Below are 26529 nucleotides of genomic sequence, written 5' to 3' on the forward strand. Positions count from 1 at the left end.
CCTGTTCAGCATTTCACTAGTTCAAATTTGTCACGGAAATTTAAACGGTGAAATTGATCTGAAAGTCTCATGCCACACATTGCGGCACCAAGGGGACCTATTAGGTTTCTTCCAAGGCCGTTCAAAATGTCAGTCGGGATCCACATAGAAGCCAACACTGCCTCATTTTGAAGTTTTAACGAACAAATTTGTTTAAGTTGTGGTTATGATAGCTACGATGGAAGAAACCTATTCGAAATTTTCTTTTGTTTTGCTGTCAAACTTGACAGGAGAACAAAAGAAATCTTTGAAGTAAGTCTCTTTCACGTTGCTGTGTGAAGCTAGAGTTACTATTTAAAATTGTTGTTTAGTCCAAGGCTGTATACTTTGGGGAGGTTACGCAGATACAGATACGCGGGTTACACACCACAGTTGATGATAAAATGGCCGATTTCATACATTTCTGATGATTCTCGTCGTCTTGATGATGTGGTGAAATTTTTTACATGTGAAATCATCAGAAGTGGTGTGTTCCCGCGTATCTAATAAAATGGCGGTCTGCGTGACCTCCTCAAAGTATACAGCCTTGGTTTAGTCTTCATTCTATCAACTGCAACGGAACAATAACACTGATCGACTGACCAAAAGTGAAGTGCTGCCAAATTTTTGTGTTATAATCAGTTCGGTTTTTAGTGTAATTAGTGGTTAGGTGTCTCACAAAATATTGGTTTCCTCAAACAATGTATTGAAAAACGACAGATTTTGTGATCGCAGATAGCATTGAAGTGTTGTCTGGACCGAAAATGAAATTTTAAACAATTTTTTTTCATTCTTACATTTGACGGTGTTTGACTACTTCATTATTCAAACGAATATGTAGCAGATTGTATGTTTAAGCAAATGAAGTAACAGATTTTGTATCAAATACAATTTGTTACTTTAACTTAAGACAGAGACACATTCAATCATTATATCGCTTATCTAAATCGTAATACCATTCCTTGTTTCAAAATTCCATAAAATAATTGGTTGAAATTTTCGCAATATCCCACTTAAACGTAAACGACTATTTTGTTTTTTAATACCTTATACATCTATTTTGCTTGAGCTTCACCTGATACCGGTGATACCTGATCTATCTACGATGAAGAAAGCTTAAGTGAAATTGCTTTCCATATCGGAACAACTTGTTTATTTCCCAAGACATTTTCTCCTCCGAGGCAAATATGGAAATTGGATTTCACAGTTATTACTTATCTTGTTTAGCTTTTATACCGTCGAATACTCCATTTCGTGCATAAAAGTAATGATTTTGTAAAGGCTTAAATGAGAAAGCGTGTATGTTTGATTTATGTTCATAACTTTATGCTAAGCGGAAAGATAATGGAAAAGGATTGTTCTATAAGTTAGTTGTCTGTATTCAGGTGTGCGTCCACATTTTGTCAGTTTGGTGAGACAATATTATTAGTTTAGCAAAATTAGCTTTTATTTACACAGAGACATCGACATTCGTAAATCAGGCTTTGTCTACATTCTCTGTTAGAGTCTATACAACTTTTGTTTTACTACAGTCAAAATTAATGTTCATATTCGCAGTGTGAATAACCTTATTTTCTCTAGTCAAAAGACCATGAAAAAATGACATATACTTCAGTGGAGAAAATATTTATTTATGTAAATACCTTGAGTGGACGGTATTTTAGGTAAACAGCCTCGATGAAGCGGGTAACAGTGGTAGAGTCGTTTTGTCGTTGCGTCATTTTGCGACAAAGTGGTTCAACGCAAAAGTGACAGTTGAGAAAATTCTAAATTAGATTTTTTGTTTTGATGTGGTTGATTGTGATGATTTTTCGTTTTTCTTTCGTACAAAAGTATGAAAATTTGTGATTTTATTATCAACAATAAGCTTACATACTATGTAGTAAAATCCGTGTTCAGTGTTCTCATAAACATAAAATTCCAAGGCAAATCTTCACGAAAAACTTCCTGTGATTGATTTAAATTAGATTGTCTCAGTTCAGGTTTGTGTTGTTGCGAGCTATGAACAATTGAGGGCATTAGCTAGGACCATTTTGAATATTATTTTGCACAAAAACCTCAACCCAAGCCTCAAACCAACCTGATTTAAATTAGATTTTATCGTTTCAGACAAGGTTTGAGCTGTAGTGAGCATTACTCATGAATATTTTGATTATTTTTTGCATTCAATCAATTAAATCCAATTCTAAAAACTTCACATTCAAAAATGTTGCGCTAAAAAAAACAAAATTTTACGACAGAACTGTTACCCGCTTCATCGAGGCTGTCTAATTTTAGGTAATTTCGCGAGTTGCAGTCCGATCTATGTGCAATAAGAAAAATCGATTTTTTAAAAACCCTCATTTTCGGCCTGCAGCACGAAATATCCTATTTCGTTTCACCCCAAAACTGTTACCTAATTTTTGTTTTGAAAAGTGCTGTGGCTAATGATGCGTTCGTTTCGTAGAGAAAAACGAAAATTTTCTATATTTTGTCCTCCCTAAGTAAAAATAACTATTGAGATGTGCGACGATGGTTTTCAAACTTTTCTCACTTTTACTTAACCCCGGGTAGTACTTCATTTGTTAAATAAAATATGTGGATTACAAAAATGCCTGTTGCGTGTTGTGGCCTGTAGAGGCGCAGTAATATTTTCTGGTATTTCATTCTTTGTCCTCTATTTTATGATATAATAACTCCCTCTGGTATATATTCGTGAAATATCACAGCACGGAAGTTAGTTCACAAAAATAGAGCGCTACCAAGTCAAGGAGTGTTCAATTAGTCGGGAAACAGCGACTTTTTATAATTTTTTTTGACAAAAAGACTTATTTTAAGAAAATAATTCTTCTACAACATATGAAAAAAACACAATTTTATATTTTTAAAGTTGAAATGAAAATCCACAAAACTCACATCAAATTTATACAACAATCGGCAATGTTATAACACGGCTCCGATATGCCTTTGTTATTGTTTGTGTGTGGTAAATGAAAGTTCTAAACTGTTCTAAAAAACTTACTGCCTCCTGACAGTCTACTGACAGTCTTTTTGAACATTGAAAAATATTGAGAAGAAAGTCGCCCAAAATTATTAAAATGCTTTTTAATAGTATTTCACATGACTAGGGATAAAAAGATGAAAAGTAGAGTTTACGTGTGAATTTTGTTGATCCGAGGCGAAGCCGAGGTCAATAAACACACGAAAACGAGACTTTTCACTTTTATCCCGAGTTATGTAATGGATTTTACATGCTGAGGGCATCGAAAGACGTGCTTCAAACATGAAAAGCACAGTTTTCGACGCATGTAGCATGTAATAGTATTTCACATGACTAGGGATAAAAAGATGAAAAGTAGAGTTTACGTGTGAATTTTGTTGATCCGAGGCGAAGTCGAGGTCAATAAACACACGAAAACGAGACTTTTCACTTTTATCCCGAGTTATGTAATGGATTTTAGATGCTGAGGGCATCGAAAGACGTGCTTCAAACATGAAAAGCACAGTTTTCGACGCATGTAGCATGTAAATATATTTGAATTATCTTAAAAGAAATTCTGTAAACGGAGAATTGTTCTCTTTTGTGTAAAGAATGTATATAAATTACAAAAATTTTGTCTGTTTCCCAACTTATTTAAAATTTGTCTGTGAATTCATTCTTGTTTTCTATCGTGTTGTGGTGCAGATGTATAGGAAAATATTGTTTGGAAATTAAAGCTCAACTCAAATATAATTTTTACATTTCGATTACATTTCTCGTACCAATTACGTAATCTATGTCAACTATATTCTCCCACAAAAATTCTGAATCTACTCATTAAATCAATTACTTTTAATTTGTTACAGGTTGATAACATTTTCTCCCTCTTCAATGGTTGATGCTGTGATCTCGTTTAAAATTGAGGTAAGAAGACACAATTTACACTTTTACAATGTTGCAGTTTTTCCTTTGTATAAATTTCTATAAAATATACGCTGACGACAACTTTTTGTTTGTTTTTTTCGGTTCTCTCAGCAAAGGTAAATAAAACATTCAATTGATAGAATGGTGAATGTTTTATGTAATGTTAGTGTTTTCAATTTGAGTTTGTGGTATTTATATCGACAAAATAATCAGTCTATGTAGATGAGAGACAAGGAAAAACGTCAAATAATTTATGCTTTATGCTGAAAGACCTAATAGAGCGACATGGTAAATAGTCCTTATATTTCCATACTTTCGATGAATCAATCATAGAACAATTATTCAGCTAAAATAATACAGCACCAATTTTTATTCATAATTAACAATTTAGTGAATAAAAATCAAAACAGTTACATGTTAGCCGATTAATAACAGTTCGGCCTCGCCTCGGCTCAAAAAAATTCACATGAAAACGAGACTTTTCAACTTTTTTTCATTTATTATTTAATGGATTTTACATGTTTTTGAAACCTTAACCAATTTTCTTATTTTCCCTAGGAGTAATTGTAATAAGCTACTTTCGACACTAGGGAAATTTTCCCTGGGAAAACAAAAGCATGTAAAAAACATGAAAACAAATGGTTAACAAATCAAAAAAGAACACACAAAATTTTCTCAGTGTAGAAAATGTCAATTTTGTCTTCGCTCTCATTTGTTACAGAAGAGAGTGGAACAAAATATGCAGTCAGTAGTAAAATGACATTTTGACGACGCGGCGAATGAATAGAATTTTCATGGCTTGGGCATAGATTTCAGAATTTTCCTTTAAATTCATCCCCTCAGCTTGAAAAGTTGTATACGCATATACCTATACCTTATAATCGGTTGATTTCAGGTACTTTCGATTGTCGCCCTCACTTCGTTCGGGCTACGACTCGCGCAATTGCCTAAAATATATCGTCCACAACAGATACGTAAATAATAATTCTGTCACTCTCTTAAGCAGCGAAATAATGAATTTTTGCTACAAATACATAAAAATAGTTTTCTAAAGAAACGCTATATTCCGCGACGAATTCTTTTAATTTTCAGCTTAGAAATACTAGAATCGAATTGGATTTGAAATGAAAATTTTGATGTGCACGGGTGAGACACGAACTCACAACCCTCAACTTGCCAACTGCAAGCGGTGTTCTCTGTGTTTCTGAGTTTCTGAAAAATATATTGATATGATGTATACTAATACACATACACATCTAATTAAGATTGAAATACACACAGAAGAAAGAACATACACATCATGTGTTGTACCAACGGTTCAAAATTGGATTTGAAATAAAAATGTCCAAGGTAGCTCAATTGGTTAGAGCATCAGACCGGCAAGTTGAAGGTTGTGAGTTCGTGTCTCACCCGTGCACATCAAAATTTTTATTTCAAATCGAATTCGATTCTAGTATTTCTAAGCTGAAAAAAAAACATAAAAATAGTGTTATCCAATCAAAGACCGATCGGATCTTCCTAAAGTAGTCAGTTTGTAAGAATTTTACTTGTACATTTTATTGCTCGACTGACTTATTTTTCGTTGTACAAATTATAATGGAAAAATCGACGACTTCGACTATTTAATTTTTCACTTGCTTCTTCATCGTGCCCATTCCCTAAGTATTCATCACTAATTTAATTTTGTATTTCGGTGACGCTCGCACGTGAGTGATTGTTTTTAAAGTCAATTGTCGCGAACGACATTCTAAATTTAGTAATACAAATTCATGTAGATGATGATGATGCTTGTTTTATTGTATGCAATAAAAGTCTGAATCAATTTCACTCCGTTTTCTCCATATTTATGTAGACTTGATCCAATCCAATTCGAAATAAGATATTTGTTCGTGTTTTTCGAAAAGTTTCAGTTCATCTTCCCTTTAAGGAAATATATCTTGTTTTATGATTTAACCACAATGCCAGTGAATATAATATTCCAAAGAGCATAATAAATACAGAAAAAAAAGATGGAAAAATGACAATTTGTGTACATGAGGGTAAAGAACAGAAAAGAGAACTTTTTCAATATTTGGAACTTTTAACGAGAAAAATATTTTTCTGGTGTACCGTATCATCTGGCAGAGGAAAAGTTATTTACATTATAAGGAAAAATGTTTGCTGACGGTTTTCGATGATGAGTGTCGTTCGTTGCCATTACGCAGCGAGTTGAGTAAAAATTGAATTTATGTTCAAATTGAAATGGTGTTTGTGTTCCTAACAAAGGAAACGGTTTAAACTAAGCACCTTGTGAAGAGTGCACTGTATAAAACCATTAGTACTGGTATATCTTGAACATGGGAAGTGTCATGTTTCAGTTTCACTACTCATTTTTCTGGCTCTGCACTTAAAAACTTCACCTTCTTATATTTTATTGTAGATGCTTCCAAATCCTGTTTACCCCGAAGGATCAAGAAATTTTCTTTCTAATGACACCTACACGACCCTGCACGTCTCGTGTACCTGAAGTAGTGTACCTGCAGTTGACTGTTTTTCAAAACAATTCCTCGAGAGAAAATGTATGGGTATGACACTACGGCTATACATTTTCTGTCAAAATTTTAAAAACGCTCGATCACGGCTCTGCTCCTAGAAACATTCGGAGGCTTATGGAATCAAAATAGGTCTTGCATTACTTTCGTAAAATTCCTCTTTCGAAGAATATTTTTGAAAGTGGTTTTGGGTTCTGGGGTCGAATACCTTACTGGGCACATATAAAAAATGTCAATAGAAGAAGTGTCCGATGTTGGTCTTCTGTTTTTTAGTGTTTTTAGAAGAATCCCTCAAACAACGGAGTCATGATTTCTTGGTGTGAATAGAAACACAAAACACATTCGTGCTAGGAGCAGTGCTATGGCTCGATCTACAAACCAGGCTCAAGTATGATACATTATTGCGCCTGGGACGGCGCTTCGACATATAGAGCCAACTTCTGAATGATAGTAGGGTTATATGAGTGACAAATTAGCTCCATTTCTACCCCACATAATCCAAATGTCATTCACATGTCGATTCTATCTAGCCACAGGAATACCAATTTTCAGATTTATTCGTTCCACATACTTCCACATTTTGTTAACTAAAGAAGCGTAAAGATGGTCGTTGCACTAATTCGTACGTGTGCCGACCATTAGGGTACATTATGAGTGTCATTTTGTCTCCCAAATGTTGCGGTAGTGTTCTCGAATTAATTAGTGAGGTCGAATTAATAAATTACAAAATAAAACACAACCAACAGTGTGCTTGATGTGCCTTGCTCCTAACGATATGGCTGTAGAAAACGTTTAACAAACTCAAATAAAATAAGACAAGTGAATTTTTCACTATCCAAACATTTTAATTTAAACCATTCTATTACTCGGAAACGTTTCTTTTTTAAATTAAATGATGAGATGACAAAAATATGGAAACCCCACTGCAGTGATTTACATATTATACGGATATTTATGTACAACACACTCACATGCAAAATTAAAATCTTTTTGTCTGGTTTTCTGTGAGTGTAAGCTTCCACCAACACATTAATTAGAATCGTGCATTAAAATTTAAATTAACGTTGCACTAACATGTCGCATAAGATTTTCAGATATAGAGCTACCCATTTACACATTTAACGTTACAGCACAGCGATATTTAATGAGAAACTAAACGAACCTTGAATATGTTCGTTATTAAAATCTCATCTTGAGGATGTTCTTATTTTCCGTGGGGGTATAAGTGAAATTATTTCATTATATATACAAAGATCTGTGATGATTCAGTAATGAGTGTCTATATGTCTACATTAATTGCATATTCCTATGGATTTGTGTGTTATATTGAGCATAGTACACCCTACGTTAATTTGTCGTCAAGCAGGCTGTTAAGGAATGCCTGAAAATATCTGAAAATAATTCCACGTATTTATTGTGTCATGTGTATAAATTGACTGACAAAATTGGAACACAATTGTTGGATAGAATCTGCTGGGTAATTACAAGTTCATTTGAAAATGACTAAATACCATAGGTAAATGCTGTTTGGAAACCAATGCTAAAATGTAATATAAATTTTTGTGTTATTCTATTACATTTTGCCGAAAAGTTACTACAATCATCTATGTTCCCAGTCAATAAAGTGTTTCCAGGTTATGATAATTTGGCGCAAAATTTGAAAATTCTTAAACGAATTCAAATTTTGCGCCAAAATATCATATGCTGGGAATCACTTAATTGACTGGGAACTTAGATGACCCTTAAAACTCTGATAAATCTAAAATTGTGTTTACTTAATTGCGCTCTGTTTTTCTGTGAACGAACTTCACGACTATAACATTTAATGGATAGCATAGTCAAGTTATTTCACAAGAAAATAGAGCGCAAAGAATGAAGTACTGGAAAAATATTGTGACGCCTCTATAGGCAGACGAACGTTTCCTATTATATAGAGTGAAGTTATTTCATCTGAAAGTAGAGCGCGAAGAATGAAGTACTGAAAATAATGTAATGCATCAACAGGCCAACCGAGCTTTTTTTATCGATTTAGACACTTTAGATGCCTTTTGACATGTGTTTTGTTACGTTCTTCAATATAATCTCTTTGTGTCACAAGTTGCGAAATAGAGATGACTTTTGTCACACTCTTGTCTCTGATGAGGACAATAAAACATAAAATTTCGTCGTAGAGTGACCTTGCTGCAAACAAACAGATACTTGTTGTGAGGCTGGTGTGGCAAGTGTGGTATAGTTGTAAAGCTTAGACTGCAGGCTGATCTGGCATTATTGTTTTATTGCAAGATGGGTCTACCTGTGTAGTACAGAGGAGTCCAAGTTTCACTGCGGATGGTGAAAATAAAAATTTTCAAATATTGTACAATTCAGACAAATTTTGTAAAATCAATTTTCGGCGTTTAATAGAGCACGGAATCCTCTACCAATATCGCCATTCAAAGATTTTCAAACTCTCTTCATCTTGGACATGTCACGATTTCAAAATGTCGAAATTTCGACTTTAGCTGGGTGTGGCTACGTGGTCACGTTGCCGAGGGAAGCCATTTTAACACGAATTAGCTTAGAATTAGTCCCTCTATCCGCTGCGATAACAATCTGTATTCAAATTGACTCGTCGGTCCCGCACGGCCATGAGTGCTGGTTCTCCGAAACGGCTGGATGGATCCGCGAACTGAATGTGATTCCTTATAGAACTCGAATACCTCAATAAGAACATGAAAAAAAAAACCAGAGGTGGTATCGCGACTCTATTTAAGTTTTGTTCAACCCCACCTTGCAAGTGGTGGCTTTTGGTAATTAATTGTTAAAAAAAAGTTCTTCGTGTATTTTACGAAAGCTTAGTGTTCGGAGGGCATTTATTAAAATTTCATGTTCAAGGTCTAATTTGATTCTTCTGAGTGTTAATAAATGTCAGCGGAGCTTCAGTAGGGCCTAAGTAACTTAAAGCGTCTTCGCTGACTCTTAATAAGACATCACTTTGTTTTAATAGATCTTTGCTGATTAACCTCCGATGAGGTTATTAATTCTCGACTAACCTTAGTAAGTGTCGGTAATCTGAACAAAAGCTGGTCTCTAACCAGTAGTAAAAGTTTTTGTACACATTAGTATTGTACATCAGATGTTTATTCACTCAGCCAAGTGTTAGTGAGGAAGCCGACAAATACGCTACTACCACAAACAATAACATAGACATCAGCTGACAAAAGAACTGCTGTGAAAACCGACTGTAAAACAATTTACATTTGTTTATTAAGCAAATTACGGTAGAATAGACTCCGACGCGAAATAATCACGAAAACTAGCTGATACTTCCAGTTACTTCTTTAATGTAAGTGTAAGTAGGTGTAACCGAAGCAAAAAGAAAACGAATAGTGAGTGAGAGCAAATATTTTAAAACGAACAAATATCAATATCCTGTCTAATGGAAATTTGTGCTTTCGTTACATATTGAAGATACCAATCCCCATAAATTATTTATTTCATGCTAACGCTGTATGTACTTAAAGAATAGGAACGAGCCACAGCAACGAAATAAAATCATATCTTAATGCGACTCTTCCTGCAAAAGAAATATGTTGCATGCTGTTCGTGCATACAAAGTTCATATTTCGAATTGGATATTATGCAACGGAGGAGTAAAGAAAGTCTGAAATTTATACGTGAAACTCGGTAGATTATCTATACAATTTTATGATCTATACTCCAGTGGAAGTCTAACAAGAATCGAAAATAGCAAATTCTTTTTTTCCGTGTTGCATTAATGTGTTTGTTGGTTGGTAAGCAGGTAGTGCATACATAATATGGAAGACGGAAATCGGAACGTGATATTTACACAAAGGCGTCTTGTTGTTTTTGTAACTATTACTTTCAAGCCGTTAGACGGTTTTGTCGTTTTCATGCCATAACACTTTGCCACAAACGGATACCTAATTAATAACCAAATCCTTGAATAAATATTTATCTTTTAAATTAATTTTGTTGATGTCGAGATTATATTATGTGGTTGGTGTCACGGTTTTTTCATCAATTTGGAATGTTTATTCAGTCGTTTTCTGCCTTTCGCAAATTTTATATGCAAATTTGCGAGGCTTTTTTCTGTGTCAATACAGTATATTGCAGGGCCTATTTTTGGAAAATGATTTGCTAAAATTTCCCAAAATTTCGCAAGATTTTTCAGAATTTGTGTCTTCAGGAGAGGGATTACAGCATCAATTCTTTTTCCTCTATGTCAACTCTACCGATAGAGTATGATTCAATATTTCACTGAAAGATGTCGCGGCGTCAACAGAAAAATAATTAATTTTTAATTCGACGGATTTTAGTCATAAAATGCCATCGTTTAGCACATCAACTCAGGACTCCGGAGCAGTAAACCGTTTTTCAATTGGCCCTATATTTTCACGGAGATAGGGGTTTGCAAAAACCTTTATTGTCGTTTCATCTTTTTTTAAGACTCTCATCATCAAACCGATACATGGCCGATTTAAAAGCTAATTCACACTGTAAGTCCGTTGCAAAGTCAAAATTGAACGCACAAAAACCAACAATACGTTGAAATTGATTTTTTTAATCATTGGTTGATCCATCGATTCATCGAATATTCAAATTCTGAAGCGCACTTACGGCGTGAATCCAGAGTCCTGAGGTCACGTGCTATACACATATTTTATTTGACTAAAATCCTTCAAGTAACAAACTAGTTATTTTTCTTAGAGATTTGAAGTGAAATTATAAGAGATTATAAGATTGGCTACATATACATGCGGTTAGTAATGTAACAACGGTTCGAAATTAGATCTGAAATTAAAATGTCCACGGTAGCTCAATTGGTTAGAGCAACACCCCGGCAAGGTGGAGATTCTGGGTTCGGGTCCCAGTCGTGGCACCAAAATTTTATTTCAGATTTAAATTCCTTGATTCAATTTCTCTTATAATTTCACTACAAATCTCTAAGTTCTAGATTATTCAGTAACTATTACTGGTAACATATTCAATAATTATTTTTCTGTTGTCACCGGGTTTGTTGCGACATCTTTCAAAAAATGGCGAACTAGAGTACGGTCTCAAGTTGAATTGAGATAGAATTAAGAAAAGAGAACTGATGCCGTAATCGCTCTCCCAGTCTTCTATTCCTTGCAAACATTGTTTTGCTCACGTAGATTTGTTCATAAATATTTGCGACGAAAAGAAGGCTGATGAGAGTTGCCCTATTTTGGAAAACTTTAGTAAATTTCTGAAAATTTTAACAAATTTTAGCAGCTTTCCAAAAATAAACCCTGGTATATTGTATGTATACCTTTACCATTGTAAATTCGACGTATGAAGAAATGATTGAGCGCCAAAAATCGATGTTTTGCGAACAATGTTCAACAATTTGACGTAAAATAACCAACAAAAAAAATCGTTTTATTCTTCGGGAAACATTTTATGATTTAAGGAATTCGTACGTGTGTATCATTGTGCATGTATACGGAATTTTCGTTATTCTAGATATATACTAACTTAAGCGTTACATTTTCATTCCGTCCGGAATCAAGTCACGTTTTCAATTTTATATAGGAAAAAATAAACAGAAAACGAATGTGATATAGAATTTACAGCACACATGAAAAGGCTGCAAAATTGTAGTTTATTTTGCCGTATATAGCTCACTTATGTATACATATTTAGCAACGAAAATTATTATATGGTATACGACAAACGAACGTCTGTGAAATTTTTATAAGTTGTCGAGAATGTTTTTATGTCTAATTACGGCTTCCGTTTTTCAAACAAACAAAGTCTTACGCAGAAAAATACACACAAGAATTTAATCAGATATAGAATTTTGCATGACAAAGTTTTATATTATATGTCAGAACTTAACGTAATTGCTATGAGCTTAAAAAAGAGCACGGTATTTTGTTAAAAGAAAACAAATATTTTGCAGGCGGAAATCTTACATTAAACTTTTGTGAAAGAACGGAACAATGTAAACAATTTCTTGGTACTTATTAAAATGAAATAACAAGACGAGACATAGCACTAGTCCTAGCATTAACAATCGTATGACATGCGTCAAAAAAACCATCATGACTTCATGGTAAAAATAGACTTGAAGAATGTCCCGTCAAAAAATGTGTCACTAAAATTGGTGGGCCTTTTGATACAGGTGTGCGCGGACCCCTTCATGTGGTGAGTGTTTTAACTTAAAAAATCTAGACGACTGTCGTAACGAAAGAAATGCAAAGCCTATTCTGGTATTTCCAAATATTGACAGTGTTTATGCTAGGAGCAGTGCTATGGACGATATCGATATTTGAATTATTCCCTTGACTGTAAGTCATGGGTTTTACAGAAACAAAAACACCGTAGGTAACACGTTCACTATGATTAAAAATGTATGGAAATGTGATGAAACAAGGCATCAGAACAGTCGGAGCGTTTGCTGCGACTTAGCCCCGTACGACCCGTAATCCTATTTCGTCCGTAACCATAATACGTCCGTAGCCGTAATACGCCCGGAACCCTAATATGTCTACAACCCTCTAATGCGTCTGTTACCAAAATGCAAGTCAAGTTGGGCATGATCAAATTTACTGAAAGTGTTCATTTTTAAAATTGCGCAGAGCGCAATTACGAAAGCCCGTACGAAGTACCTCTCAAATAAAACCAACAATTTACGACATTATTTTAGAAACCCAAAATTTTTTGCCAACTTTCCATTGGGTATTCAATTACCACTAAAATAAAACAAAAATTAGCAAAATCGGATGATATTTACTCGATTTATGTGCAAAAAACACTTAGGGCCGAGTAGCGGCCTTAGTCCAAGGGCCCAAATTTAAAACTTTTTTTGCCACCATTCTATTCGGCATTCAATTATCTCTCAAATGAAACAAAAGCTAGCAAAATCGGATGAGATTTACTCGATTTATGTGCAAAAAACACTTAGGGCCGAGTAACGACCTTTGAGCCCTCCTAACGAGCCCGAGTTGCATCGTACTCAAAAACAATGTTCAGCAACTTTGTTCTACTCGATACCTTTCATTTGATATATCACAAGCAGCTATTGCGTGCGAATTTCGGTAGATATCGTCGAAAGACTAAAAAACACCTATAGGGCTCTAGCTCTGGAAGGGCCGACCCTAACATGCCCATTTTCGAACTTGACCTTTCTTTTGTCGATACCAATCGGGGGAAAAAAGAATTTTGAAAAAAGGTTGTGATTTACTCAAGCTAGAGGGGTCACGGACAGACGGACATATTTTTTATTGCGGATTCGTTATCTATGAACATAGACAAATGCTTTGCCATTACCGTCTGCTTCCAATTCAACATGTTACAAACGGCATATTAATCTTATAAGCCCCCAGTACTTCGTACGGGGCTAAAAACGTTAAATGTAACAATTTTGTGTCCTTTGTTAACACAATAACTTGAGTAAATCTGAACCGAGTTTCAAAAACTTTTTTTTTAACCGGCGAAGTATTGAAATCCTCAGGTCAAGTTCGAAAATGGGTGGTATCAGTTCAACCATCTGGGAGTAGTTCTCAGAAGACGCCTTTTCTGCTCTTTGTTCACACCGTAACTGGGGTTATTATAAACCGATTTAAAAAGAAAAGTTTGATAAAGCACAGAATTCCTGAGGTTAGGTTTCAAAATACATTTATCTAACGATGTAGCTGATGTTGCTAAACGAATTTTCAATAATTGTTTCTTGTTATTTTATTTTGTCTTGTTAACAATAGCGATAAAACCACAAAAAATTAACGAGTGTGACGTTTGCGGCCAAAGCGAAGCGAGTTGTGAATCAAAAATTAATATCGTTTTGTAACTTCACGAAGATTTTCAGTAAAACTAAACAGAATAAAATTATTAATGAGAATTAGACCGTTCTAGTATAGTTCTTCTTAATCAACCAATAAATCATTACCAATAAATAATCTACTAAGAAGCTCAGGTTCAGACAGTCAAGGGATCTGACCCACCCAACAGGTGGGACCTAGTTACTTATTTCAACAATAACGTGACCTAAATACTCTTTAATGCAATATTTGTGACGTCATTACCATTGGCTCATCAAAAGTGGTACTTAACGTTTTCTCCAGCAGCACAAAATAACAAGATTTCAATTATGGACTCCTGTGATACTGATTTTAAATAGTAAAATGGGGCTGGCTTTATAACGAATCGTGCGCTTAGGGTAACATGTACACGTCTCATTTAAACTATGGCATATGATAATGTACTACTATATCACCTAACAAATATAGTTCCTTATTGTTAAAAGTGCGTTGGTTGAAAGTAGACGACAAAATAGTTTTATTTTAGCATAAATCTGACCCTTTTTCTTTGGATACGACACCAAATCGGCTGCTCAATTACTCCATTATGTCTCATTGAATAATGATGAAAGGAAGGAGTAGTTTGATGTGTCGACTCTCTTGGAATGTCTTCATTGCTTTTTTTTAAGAAACGTTTGTGTTACCTCTGCTAAAGAACACTGACCTTATAATGAATATATATCTAAATTAGAAAGTCTGTGAGTATTTCATTATTTTACAATATTCGGACTAATGACATCGTCGCAGTTTCAGTATTTATAATGGAAACTCGTCCTAATGGTGTTCAATGTTATAGGAAAGATGTTTAACAATAAATTAAACTGAAACAGAAGGCCCGACCTGAGGTACATTATTTGAATGCTAACTCTCTTACTTTCCTGTAAGTAGTCGAAAAAGGGTTTTCCACTTTTCTTAACCATTAATCACTTCCCCATCCAATAAAAAATTCTGTCGGCTTATATACTCCAAAGAATCGATAGTACTAGCTGCTATAATATGGTTTTATACTGTGCTCACAAAACGAATGACTTGCTATCATATTGAGTCTATATATCCCCGCATTTAACCCATATTTTCTATAAGCTTTAATAATCTGCACAAAATGTCGAACCGCCGTATATGTACCATGTACACTTGGTGAATGTTGAATAATATTGCCGATGTTGGAGTTGGTTAGTTTAGTTTGACAGGATTAAATACATGTATGATGAACATGAATGTCTTATCTGCGGAATAATCACAGACACGAGGCGCATCGTGTACGCTAAGCTTGAACAATATTTTGATTCTAATTTGTTATCGGTACATGAAGTTTAAATGTTAATTAACGTTATTAAGCTGAAATATATAATCAAATTATCTCACAACCTAAACCATAAAAGCTTTCACAGTGATTACGCGTAAATTTTAATTTTATTTAAATTTATCAACTGAAACTGGCATACACAAGTAGGGATTAATAAATGTTTGTGGGTAGTAACTTTATCGCTGCTTGAACAAAAAATATCACTGAACATTCGCCTATGTGCAGGGAAAAACGAATAACGCTTAATACCTTTGAGAGTACATCAACCGAACATGAACCACTTCAAAGTGCCCTGAAACAGTTCTTCGAAATTTCATCTGCGATTTTGTAATGTTTTAAGCGCTGAATCATAAAAAAAGTGATTGACATAAATCATGAGTACATGACTTACATCCGCTCATACAGTTAATTAAAACACAATTCGATTTTCTTACTTTGAAATGGTGAACATCCAATTTAATTAATCTCGAAGTCTATAAATAAAACGAAATCATTCAATCGAGAGGTAATATCTTCTCAAGCACATCGAAAAAGATATTTTATTTTTTATCTGGTAGGTTTCAATCGACATTAAGAGGCGTGAATGCATCGCTGAAATTAAAGTCTACATTTGGGCGTTTTGTGTTGTATTTTCGTAGATAACTTTTTACAAAAATCCTTACCGCAAAAATGAGCGTTATGTATGTTTTCCACTCAACAAAAAGTAATCCGCGAGAGAGCGGTTTGCGAGGGGTAACCGACTGGCCGAAATGGTGACAAATCCATTACTAATTCCTTGTAATTGCTTTCAATTCCTCTTATTACTTCAATTTCCGGATTAACACCTACTATTGCCAGATTCACCATTCAATTCCTATAATTCCAATTAATTTCTACAATTCCACGAATTTTCGAAGTAATTCGACGATATTTTCCGTTATTATTCAATATTCGATTGCGACATATTTTTAGCAGGAAATAGTTGTTGACTCTCTATAAATATAGTTGTCAAATAGAGACTAAAGTTAAACGGAAGGGAGCGTTTTATGAACAGATTATTTTGAAACGCTTTCGGCGAAACTAAATTTTGGAACAGCTTTGTTGCAGCTTCCCCTATACTCCGGTAAATAATTGTAATTGATGGAAATACAAGAAATTTATGGAGTTATAAGGAATTGACCGGAAATACGTGAAATTTATAGAACTATCTGTAATTGACTGGAAATACATTGTAAGGGAAATGAAAATAAATTAGACTAAATACAGATAAGTATGATGATCGGAGAAAAGTTCCATCAATTACAATTGTTTACCGAATACTCCGGCAATTCCTTTAAGGGTGTGTAGTCAATTACCCGAGTCGGTTACCCCTCGGCGGTTTGTCAAGTAAACAAAGTAAAAATTGAAAAAATTCAAATTTGTTTCTATCACGAAGTACTTTTTCGGTAAGAGAAAAATAAGCATTAGGTTTTTACGCCGTGTAACTCTCCGTTTACTTGCCAGTTCGTTTAAACAATTGAAAGTAGCAGTACAGAGTTTCCATTGTTTTAAACCAACTGTCATGTAAACACAGTGATAAACGGTGAAGTACGACACGGCAGACTTAAAGTCGAATTCACAGTTTATGTTTTTCGTTAAGTGACAACTGTCAAAGTTCACGATCCATCTAGCTGTGACTCTACTATTGTTAGCGATATGGATAGCCTTGTTAAAACTTTTAAAGTCGCAAGTAAACTATGTAAAAATAAACAGCTCTCTCTCTCTCAAAAATTCATTTTGTATCACCGGCTTTTATTTAAGTGTCCATTCCACTCAATAAAAAGTACTCCGTGAGAAAGCAAGCTGTCAAAAAAAACAAAGAAAAAATTGAAAAAATTCAATTTTGTCTCTCAGACGGAGTACTTTTTTGGTAGAGTTAAAAACCACGAAAACTGTTTTCTCTTTCCATTGTTATAACGTAAACAGTGTGAACTGCGATGTAGTAGAGGTTCTTGTAGAACAAAAGTCATAAAAATAGTTCACTTTATAGTAGAATGGTGCGCTTTGGACCAGTGATTAATATTGGTAGCCTGAGTCCAAAAAGATTAACACCCCTCAAAAAACCACACCCCACCACTCACAACCCCTCACCAAAGATTTTAGTGGAAGGGTCACTTCAATGAATTATTGTGAAGCGTCTGTCAATGCTAGACTGTCGATATGGGGCTTAAACGAAAGGTAAAGGTTCATACTTTTTTTATATGACCAAACGCTTTTCAATTTCTCCATTTTCCTCATCAATTTTCCGAGTTTTCCATTAAAATCTATGAAATCTCAAATATGAAGGGTAGTGAATACGTTAAAAAACTTTATGTGTCTACATCCTTCTGCAATATGGTTATCCAATGACTTCTTCGCTAATTTGACGAAAAAAATTTAAATAATGTGTCATAGACTAGGAGATACGCTCGGTTTTCCACCACCGGAAAATTTCATTGAAACACTTTTTTACATAGAACTGATTAAATATACGAGCTATGTCATTGAATTTGCGAGATTATCATAGGAGACTTTACTGACGCATTTATTGAACTATAGGAGAAACCCATACACCATTAACATCAGATCACCCACCACCCACTCTTCCTCTATTGAACAAATTGAAGAAAAATTTTAAAATAGAAAGCAGACTATTTTTGAACTGACAGCTTTAAGCACGAATCGCACTGTCTCGGTTAGAAAACGGTTCATCCGTTTATATGACAATCTAAAAAAATGTCGGCAAATCAAAATGAATTTTTGGGACAAATGCCGATTAGCCGAAAGTTATACAGATTTTAAAGTTTCCATTCCACTCAACAAAAAGTACTCCGTGAGAGAGCGAGCTGTCAAATAAACAAAGCAAAAATTGAAAAAATTAAATTTTGTCTCTCACATGGAGTACTTTTTTGGTAAGAGAAAACTAAGCATACCATTTACTATTTAACGCTCTATACTCGTATGCTTGTATGAAAAGTACGTATACGTCTTCCCACGGCAGAGTAAAGTAAACCAGGCAGGAGCGTTTGATTTGACTAAGGACCTGAATTCCCTAGCAGTCTTATATTTTGCGGTTAAAATTAATTCAATTTATGTCAGTGTTCATTTGAGTTCATTTTTATACAGTGTATTAGGTCCCTTATTTGACGTTTCAAAAATGATCCGCTGCTGCCCGGTTTATTTTACTCTGCCGTGATTCTTCGATTCTTCGTCACTACAACACAAATTTCGGAAATGAAACGTCATGTAGTTCGACGGAAGAATTCAACGTGTTAGACGTCAACCTCGCAAGTTAAATGTAGATTTTAAAATTCGGAAGGGAGACATTTTTACAAAAACTAAACGCTTTTATCATGAATTTAAACTGTGTTTGTCAGTTGAGAAGAATTCGCAACAGCGGAAAGGGAAAATCTAATTATTTATCGTGCTCCGGATTTTATTTTCGTAACAGAATGTATGTAATGAGGTGTGTACATGACGAGAAATAAGGTTGAGTGACGTGTTTCCTTTGTGAACTTTAGCTTGGCAGGTCTCAGCCCCAGCTAGAAGAAAACAAAATTTCTTATCGTATTCATCGACCATGAAAATCTTTTGTATAACATAAATTCAACAACAATATAACAGCGCCAGCCATTTGAGTATTCCATTCCATGCATGTTTGTTTGTTAAAATAAACATATAAGCAAAACTTTGCCCATGCGACATTATTTTCTCTGGTTAATATTACACGAAGATATATATTTGGTGAGTTCGTTCCGCTACAATATAAACCTCGAACAATGTAAGCACACATTGTCAGGGATTTTTTTTTGTTTTTGCTTTAAAAAAGGCTACAAAAAAGGTCAATAAATGACCGTTACGTGATAATCGCCTTTATTCAAACCTGTAGGGGTTTTTGTAATATCATTTAAAACAATGTTACCCTCTTTATGTAAGGTCTCTTTAATAAATAAATACAAAATTTAAATCTGTTTCTGTTCAACGTATAATCAAGGGATGGTATATGATGGTTAACGTTGAGAAAAAGAATTACCAACCCAAAAACGGTGAAAAGAATCGACCTTGTTCACAATTCGATAGGCTACATACACCCTGATGCCAATAAATAAATATTCCCACACAAAACAAGACAAAATATGAAATTTATGCTTAAGGTGCTCTTGGCACACATCAGAAACGGAGAAAGAGAGAATTGAAGAGAGAGAGAGAGAGAGAGAGAGAGAGAGGAAAAAAATTAAACTTTTATTGTTTGAAACCAATCAAGTAGGTAAATATTATCTCGATGGGAATTTTTGCGGAGTGCTGGTGCTGAATATCAATTCACGGGTGTCAGGATATTTGTGGGGGATGCTGATATTTTTTTTGTGTGTGCAGATTTCGTATGCAAGGTTTGATGGTGAAACATCGTACTTTTAGATTTCTATTTCATTGGACGGGATATTAGATTATGATTTTATACAGAGAATTTTCGGTTTGAATATATTAAAATAAACGAGAGGATGTTCCAATTATGTTCTTATGCTCAGTATACCTATTCGTGTGTTCTAAATACGGAGATTTAGTGATTCATTAGGGGTTAATTTCGTATTCCAATTTAACATTTTCCCTTTTTTACTGAAATTTTTATGATGTCACGTTGGATTTATTTTTATTTTCTTCGGATTAATGTGGATTTTCAAAAAAAAAAATTTACCATCTTTTGGGGGCCTTCATGACTTCTTATCGAAAACAACGAAATTTACCTGATAGAAGTAGTAAGGTCAATGAGTAGGAAACAAATGAGAAGTCTCCCAAAACTCTAATCTGACTATCTATACCCGCGTAAGCAGATAAAATACCCACTACAAACTTTACGATCATTTCCATAGAATATATCGGTCCATCGACTCGTATGTGTTCTCGTGGTCTCGCACTCATCCCCATGTATCTTCTGCTTTACACCATCCTCAGATTATTAATTAGTTAATATTAAATAGTTTATGAGTTCCAAAGAACTCTAAACTGTCAAATTTCACTGAATTTCTCTCAAGATCCCAAGTGGCTGGAAAATGTGGAATTTGATCATAGTTTCTAACGCAATTCGAGACGCAATTTTGCACGGTTATTTAAAAATCTGTTTTCTGAAAACATTTTAATTGAAAATTCATAACTCGTCAAAATTGAATTGTTAGAATTTCCTCCAGCTTTTCAACAATTTTCAAACATCATCAGCGTCCAACTTGGTAATGTTACTCTAATAATCACTCGTTCACTTCGACCGGTTGAACAAACAGTTGAAAGCACAAAGTGTAGTCGTGGTTAATGTGAGTTATTTTCCATTTAATCCGTTACAAAATATGATTAGTGAAAAAGTGCAAAATTTGGAAATTTTGATCCAAGTTGAATGAGGTATATTGTCCATAAGGCGTTACACCTTTTACGAATATACCATAAAACAATACCTCAACAATCTCTGATTTTATAACGAAATTAATAAACTTTTGCAATCATCAGTGAATACTTTTTCCAAACAATGTTACCATTAATACTCATGTACATTACATCATGCGGTAAAGTATCAGATAACTGCTCTCAAAATCCAATAAAATGGCAGAGTTTCCACTTAATAAATTTCATGGTTTACGAAACATAACAACTATGCCATTATACTGAATGGATATTAGCTTATAATAAAACAATCAGAATATGGGTCCCCAGAAAATGGCAATGTGACCGACCATCTTTGTCAACTTTCTCATAAGATAGAGAAATAGATATTTATGTGGGCAAATATTTCTGTCTGCGTATACAATATATACATCCGCTGTAATATAATGTTAAGCATAAATCCGAACCGCTTACAATATGTATATCACCATACTATAAATATCTTCTATTTTATATTGTATATTGCACACACATCCATTGTAATTTCAGAGAACAATGCTGGGGCGAATTTTCCATTTTCTCATCGCACTAGGCTCTAGCTTTTGGGTGGGTCAGGTCCGTTGACTGAACGAATTTCTCAATCAATTTTTGCGATTGTTACAAAAATATCATTTAAAACTGTGTTGCTTTCTCATAGATTGCGCATTCCCTTTATGTCTATGTCTTACGTTTTCCAACGAATGATTCCTATTGTCCTATTGTCTACTATAAAAGGTGTTGAAAGGATTTCTTGCTTATGTCTTATTTAGTTTTTATTTAAGTTTTCTTTTCTTTTTCTCGTGTTATCAAACTCTACCTTTCGATACGTCGTTTATTTAATTAATTTGTAAATTTAATGTGATGAGCTATAATACATTTGGTTTTCCCACAAAGCATTAGTATAAGGATCTTCCTTTTTGTTCTGATTAAATGAATGAGTTTGAAGTGAAATGTCTCAACCAAAAATGATACTTGTGTGGATTACGACCCTCGCTTCGTTCTGTCAAAGTTCACACTCGTTTAATTACTCCGATGCTTTCCATTAACAAACTTAAACTCAAGAATTACATTCCTTGTCGAATAAAAAAAAAAGTTTTTGTAAATCCGTTGAGGATTACACTCAAGTTATTGAAAATTGTTTCTGCCACTGCGAACTGTGAGATATATTATAAGCATCTTCCGATGATTTGCATTTAATAATGCTGTTCAAATATAAACCACATCTCATCAGGCCATGGCGACAAAGAGAGATATGACCAACCTATATGAAATAGGTCATATATTTCTGCATGTGCAAGTCTAGTGAATTATAAATGAAATGAAAGTAAACTTTTATGTCATTTCATAACTTGACAAAAATTCCTTTTGAAATATCACCGGGATCATCCGTCCGTTACAGCCCATCTTCGAATTTAACCGAAGGAATTTTATTCCTCGTCGAATACAGTGCGTTTTTTTTAGGTCGGAACATATTTGAGATTTTTTTTAGAGTTTTGAAAGTCATCGATGTTTTCAGTCAATAAAGTGTTTCCAGTTTATGACATTTTGGCGCAAAATTTAAAAGTCCCTTAGCGAATTCAAATTTAACGCCAAAATAACATACACTTGGAAGCACTTAATTGTTTAAAACTCTGGTCAATCTAAAATTGTGTTTTTTAAAGGTGGACACACTGTAAAAACAAGTTTTTGGAAATTTGTTGAGGATTACTCAAGTTATCAAGGAATTGGAAAATTGTGACCAACATTTTCATGTATTTAAAGTTTTTATCAATACCCTCTCTAGCAACATAACTACATTTATTAAGGTGGTTAAAGCGTCAAAACGAAGTTTGTTTGCTAGGGACGGTATTGTTTTTGGTTCAATCTTAGTGAAGATTTTGTGCCACAAATTTTAGAACGTTTATCATCCGTAAGACCCACGACTTACAGTCAACGAAATAATGTATATCAAACTATAGAAAATTTATACATAAGAAAATTATAACGCAGTTACGCGACGACAATTTCTTATACATCTTTTCAAAGGATATATGGATGATTGCTTGCAGTTATTTTCATACGAATTAATGATGGTCATAATATATCAAAATGATCGCATAGCGTTCGAGGGTGGAAAAAGTGGAGCGAACGGTTTTTTTTCCACATGATAAGAAAAATGATAAGACTTAGCATTAAAAGCGAGCTTTTTTCTTTCTTCTGCTGGCTATACCGACTTTTACACTGAACCGCAAACATAATCCGCCAATATAAATTGCTTCATGCATTTTGTTTATTATTTAAATTAAAAAAAATAAATTATTTTTACCATATCATTGTGGAATTTTGAATAGATTCCATGTACTACGATAAAGTTTTAGCAATATGAATGGAAATTACATTATTTCTGGGATAGTAGACGCCTGCCGCAGATCGGAATTTTCATTGAGAAATTTCAAGGCCTTTTATTGGAATGTAATATTGACTAACATTTGTGGATTGCCTTAGGCGATGGAAGTCGATCGAAAATGGTTCCCAGTCGACAAATAAGCCAATCCAATTTTTTTATTGGGAAATGACTACGATTATAAGTGTGCTTACGACTCTTAAGTACTTTGTTTTTTTCGTTTCAGGTCTCTATATATATAATGTTTGTGGGTTGAATTTCGATGAAATTTCATTATCACCACCCAAGGCACTATGTAGTCTTACGTGGTATACATTGAGAATTATTTTGAGTTCGGTATAAATATATCTGTTTAAGGCACACAATAGATTATACTCTTCTCTTACATCTATAACTACGGTGTAATATAATACACATAAAATGGATCCTTCAGATGTAAATTAAGTTTTTTTTGCGAATCTTAAATTATGATAACGAGATATGCGCATCGTTCGTAGCGAGTGGTTTTGAGCATATTATTAAACTATTCTCACCGATGGCGATGAAGCATATGAAGCATATATAATATTTCCACCAATTATAACTCGTCATTGATGAAAATTATGTTTGCCTTGTAGCGAACTGTATGTAGTCAACGCAGACTGTCATCGTCAGTAAAGTTTTCAATGTTGTATGATTGGCAAAGAGTTTTCGCATCTCTACTACCTTAAGAAATTGTCTGTGGTTGCGACGTGAGTGGAAAATCAAGAGCTACGAAATTAGCATGAAACGAAAGTTTATCTTCAGCTTGAATTAAGTTTCACGTTCGACATGCCGACACTTTCATCGACACCTTCGACGAAGTGTTCCCTTCATTTATGTGCTTCATTGAACATTGAGTTCCATTGAATATCTTTCTCAGTATATGTTGATTAAAATTGCATGCTTCCATTAACTTTGCTGCTGCATATTGATATGTGCAAAAAATTATCGGATTATTTGGTAAAACATACACACTTGTGTGTTTTGACGTGGGAGAGACTCCTTTCAATTTTACATCCAATTTTGATGTACAGGAAAGAGCAATCGCATTTCAGACGAAATTTTCTTCACCTGGTTAAGCTGATTCACCCATACAAACAAAACTGGCTATGCTACCACGCGTGTAATGTTAAATCCGTATAAACACTCTTAACTAGTTTTGTTTGTATGAGTGAACCAGCTGATACTCAGCTGAAGAAAACTGAGGCTGAACCAGCTGTGAGGCGCCGCGCCGTATTATTATCCTGGTTGACGAAAATTTGTAAATAATCCTTCGTTTATACGAAAAACCTAAGCCGTTCAGACATCGCCCATATTGCCTGCAATCACCTCCCCTCCCATCGCTAGAACAAAACAAAAAATTAAGCTAAAGTTCCAACCCCTCTCAGAAAAACTGATGAAATTATTGGCTCTACCGATAAATGGGTATAAAATCAAAGGGAGTGCTTGAACTATATAAAATCAATCAAAACTATTTTCAAAAGGCACCTATTTTAACAAGCTGTTTTCTTTATCGTTTCAGATCGAATAAAGTTACACGACAGCGCCAGCATTACGAAAGAAGCGAATAATTACCACCATCGACGTTAATAACGGAAACTTAATATAAATTATCGCTATAAAAGAGTGAAAAGTTTTTTTTTTCTTCTTCAGATCGCTTGATGTTGACGTGTTAACCTATTAGCCTCAATAGCTAGTGCATCGTCAGCTCAAAAAAAAAAAAAAAAAAAATCCGTGACTCGTAGGCATCTTTCTATAACTAAAAAAGTGTTCTAAAAGTGCTTGAAACTCAGAAAATGAGATAAAAGTGTTCTCCCATTATGCACTTAATGTCTCGCTGAATAACGAAAATCCATTGTTTAAGTGAACTTTGTGACAGTTTTTTTTGTCACCAATATGTGAATGTTCGTTTATGTACCAAATGCAAATCCCGAAGTGGTTCCATATATAGCCGATGAATATAATATACATTTCAATTAAAATGATGATATACTCTATCCATAGCGTGATGCGTTTTTTGCTATTCTTGGACAAATGGAATATTTAATCAAATTTTGAAAATAAATAAAATTAAAAATAAAAATTTCGTTTTTGTTCACAATATAATAAACAAAGCCATGAATAAAACACAAGCAAAATTCATAAATAATAAAACCAAATATAATTTATTTTATTCGGTAAAATTACCCGGTTGCAGTGGCAAAATGAAATTATTTATTCAGCGGGATAAACACCACGGAAAATAGTGTTTGCGTATTCGAATTTATAATTTATTCAAGACAGAAAAAAAACAATAACGGCATGGGATACTCTTTTTTCATTCCACTATATTATGAATAAATCATATTTCTAGGTAGAGAGATAAAAGAGAGCGAGAGTTAGTGTATACTGCAAACCAACAATGACGAATTCACTTTGAAATAAACATTTTTTGTGAAAAATGTTTCATCGTTATTATGAGTGTGTGTGAGAATTCCTTTTCGAAATTGCATTTTGGATCAACGCATCGTATATAACCCGAAACATAAATAAATAAATAATCTGCAACAATGAATAATAAACCACCGTTACAAGTCTCTGCATATAATTTACCGAGCCCGCCGAGTCCGCCTATGTGTTTCCCATCACCGAAAAACAATAAACGGGACAACAACGTTGGACTGTGCGGTTGCCAACGAGCACCGAAATCGCACTGTATTTCGGCATTTGGTGAGTTGCATTCATTTACCTATTAACAAATGTAACTAAGTGAGAAGTAGTGGTACACTGTTCGTTGTAGTAATGTGTGTAATGTGCTTCCTCTTACCAAAAAAATGACTCCGTGTGAGAGACAAAATTGATTTTGTTTCCAATTTTTCCTTGTTTACTTGACAACTTGTCTCTAACGGCTCTCACACGGAGTATTATCTGTTGAGTGGAAACCATACTTAAGAGTATTGTTTTGATGAGATTGCGATTTTCACCTAACCTAAACCGACCCCACTTAATACCGAACGCGAACCTAACCCAGCCCTAATACATCAACCACTTCTGATGCAAATTTTTTATTGTAAAATTTCCTTTATAAATAGTCCCGTTCCTTGTGTCAATCTGCAAGCTTTAAGTTTATCGATTTTTCATTTCTTTTTTCTTTTCATTTTTTCATGTCAGCTTTATCTCAA

At 34.2% G+C, this 26529-nt stretch overlaps 1 protein-coding gene and 1 long non-coding RNA gene across 3 annotated transcripts in view; one reads left to right on the forward strand and one right to left on the reverse strand.

Annotated features, from left to right (window-relative positions):
- LOC119069901 (TWiK family of potassium channels protein 7) overlaps positions 1 to 26529 on the forward strand; it is a 146626-nt gene that overhangs the window by 43312 nt on the left and 76785 nt on the right. For both annotated transcript variants that reach the window (XM_037174121.1, XM_037174113.1), the window contains exons 2-3: positions 3844 to 3901; positions 24891 to 26077. In XM_037174121.1, the coding sequence (XP_037030016.1) occupies positions 25918 to 26077 (160 nt within the window). In that variant the 5' untranslated portion in view covers positions 3844 to 3901; positions 24891 to 25917. The remainder of the gene's footprint in view (positions 1 to 3843; positions 3902 to 24890; positions 26078 to 26529) is intronic.
- On the reverse strand, positions 11181 to 24982 carry LOC119070048. The gene is made up of 3 exons (XR_005086454.1): positions 24969 to 24982; positions 15130 to 15133; positions 11181 to 11376 (listed from the first exon to the last, which is right to left on the reverse strand). It is a non-coding gene; the product is annotated as an uncharacterized LOC119070048 (long non-coding RNA).

This window comes from Bradysia coprophila, chromosome II (assembly GCF_014529535.1).
Source record: "Bradysia coprophila strain Holo2 chromosome II, BU_Bcop_v1, whole genome shotgun sequence".
NCBI classification, from domain to species: domain Eukaryota; kingdom Metazoa; phylum Arthropoda; class Insecta; order Diptera; family Sciaridae; genus Bradysia; species Bradysia coprophila.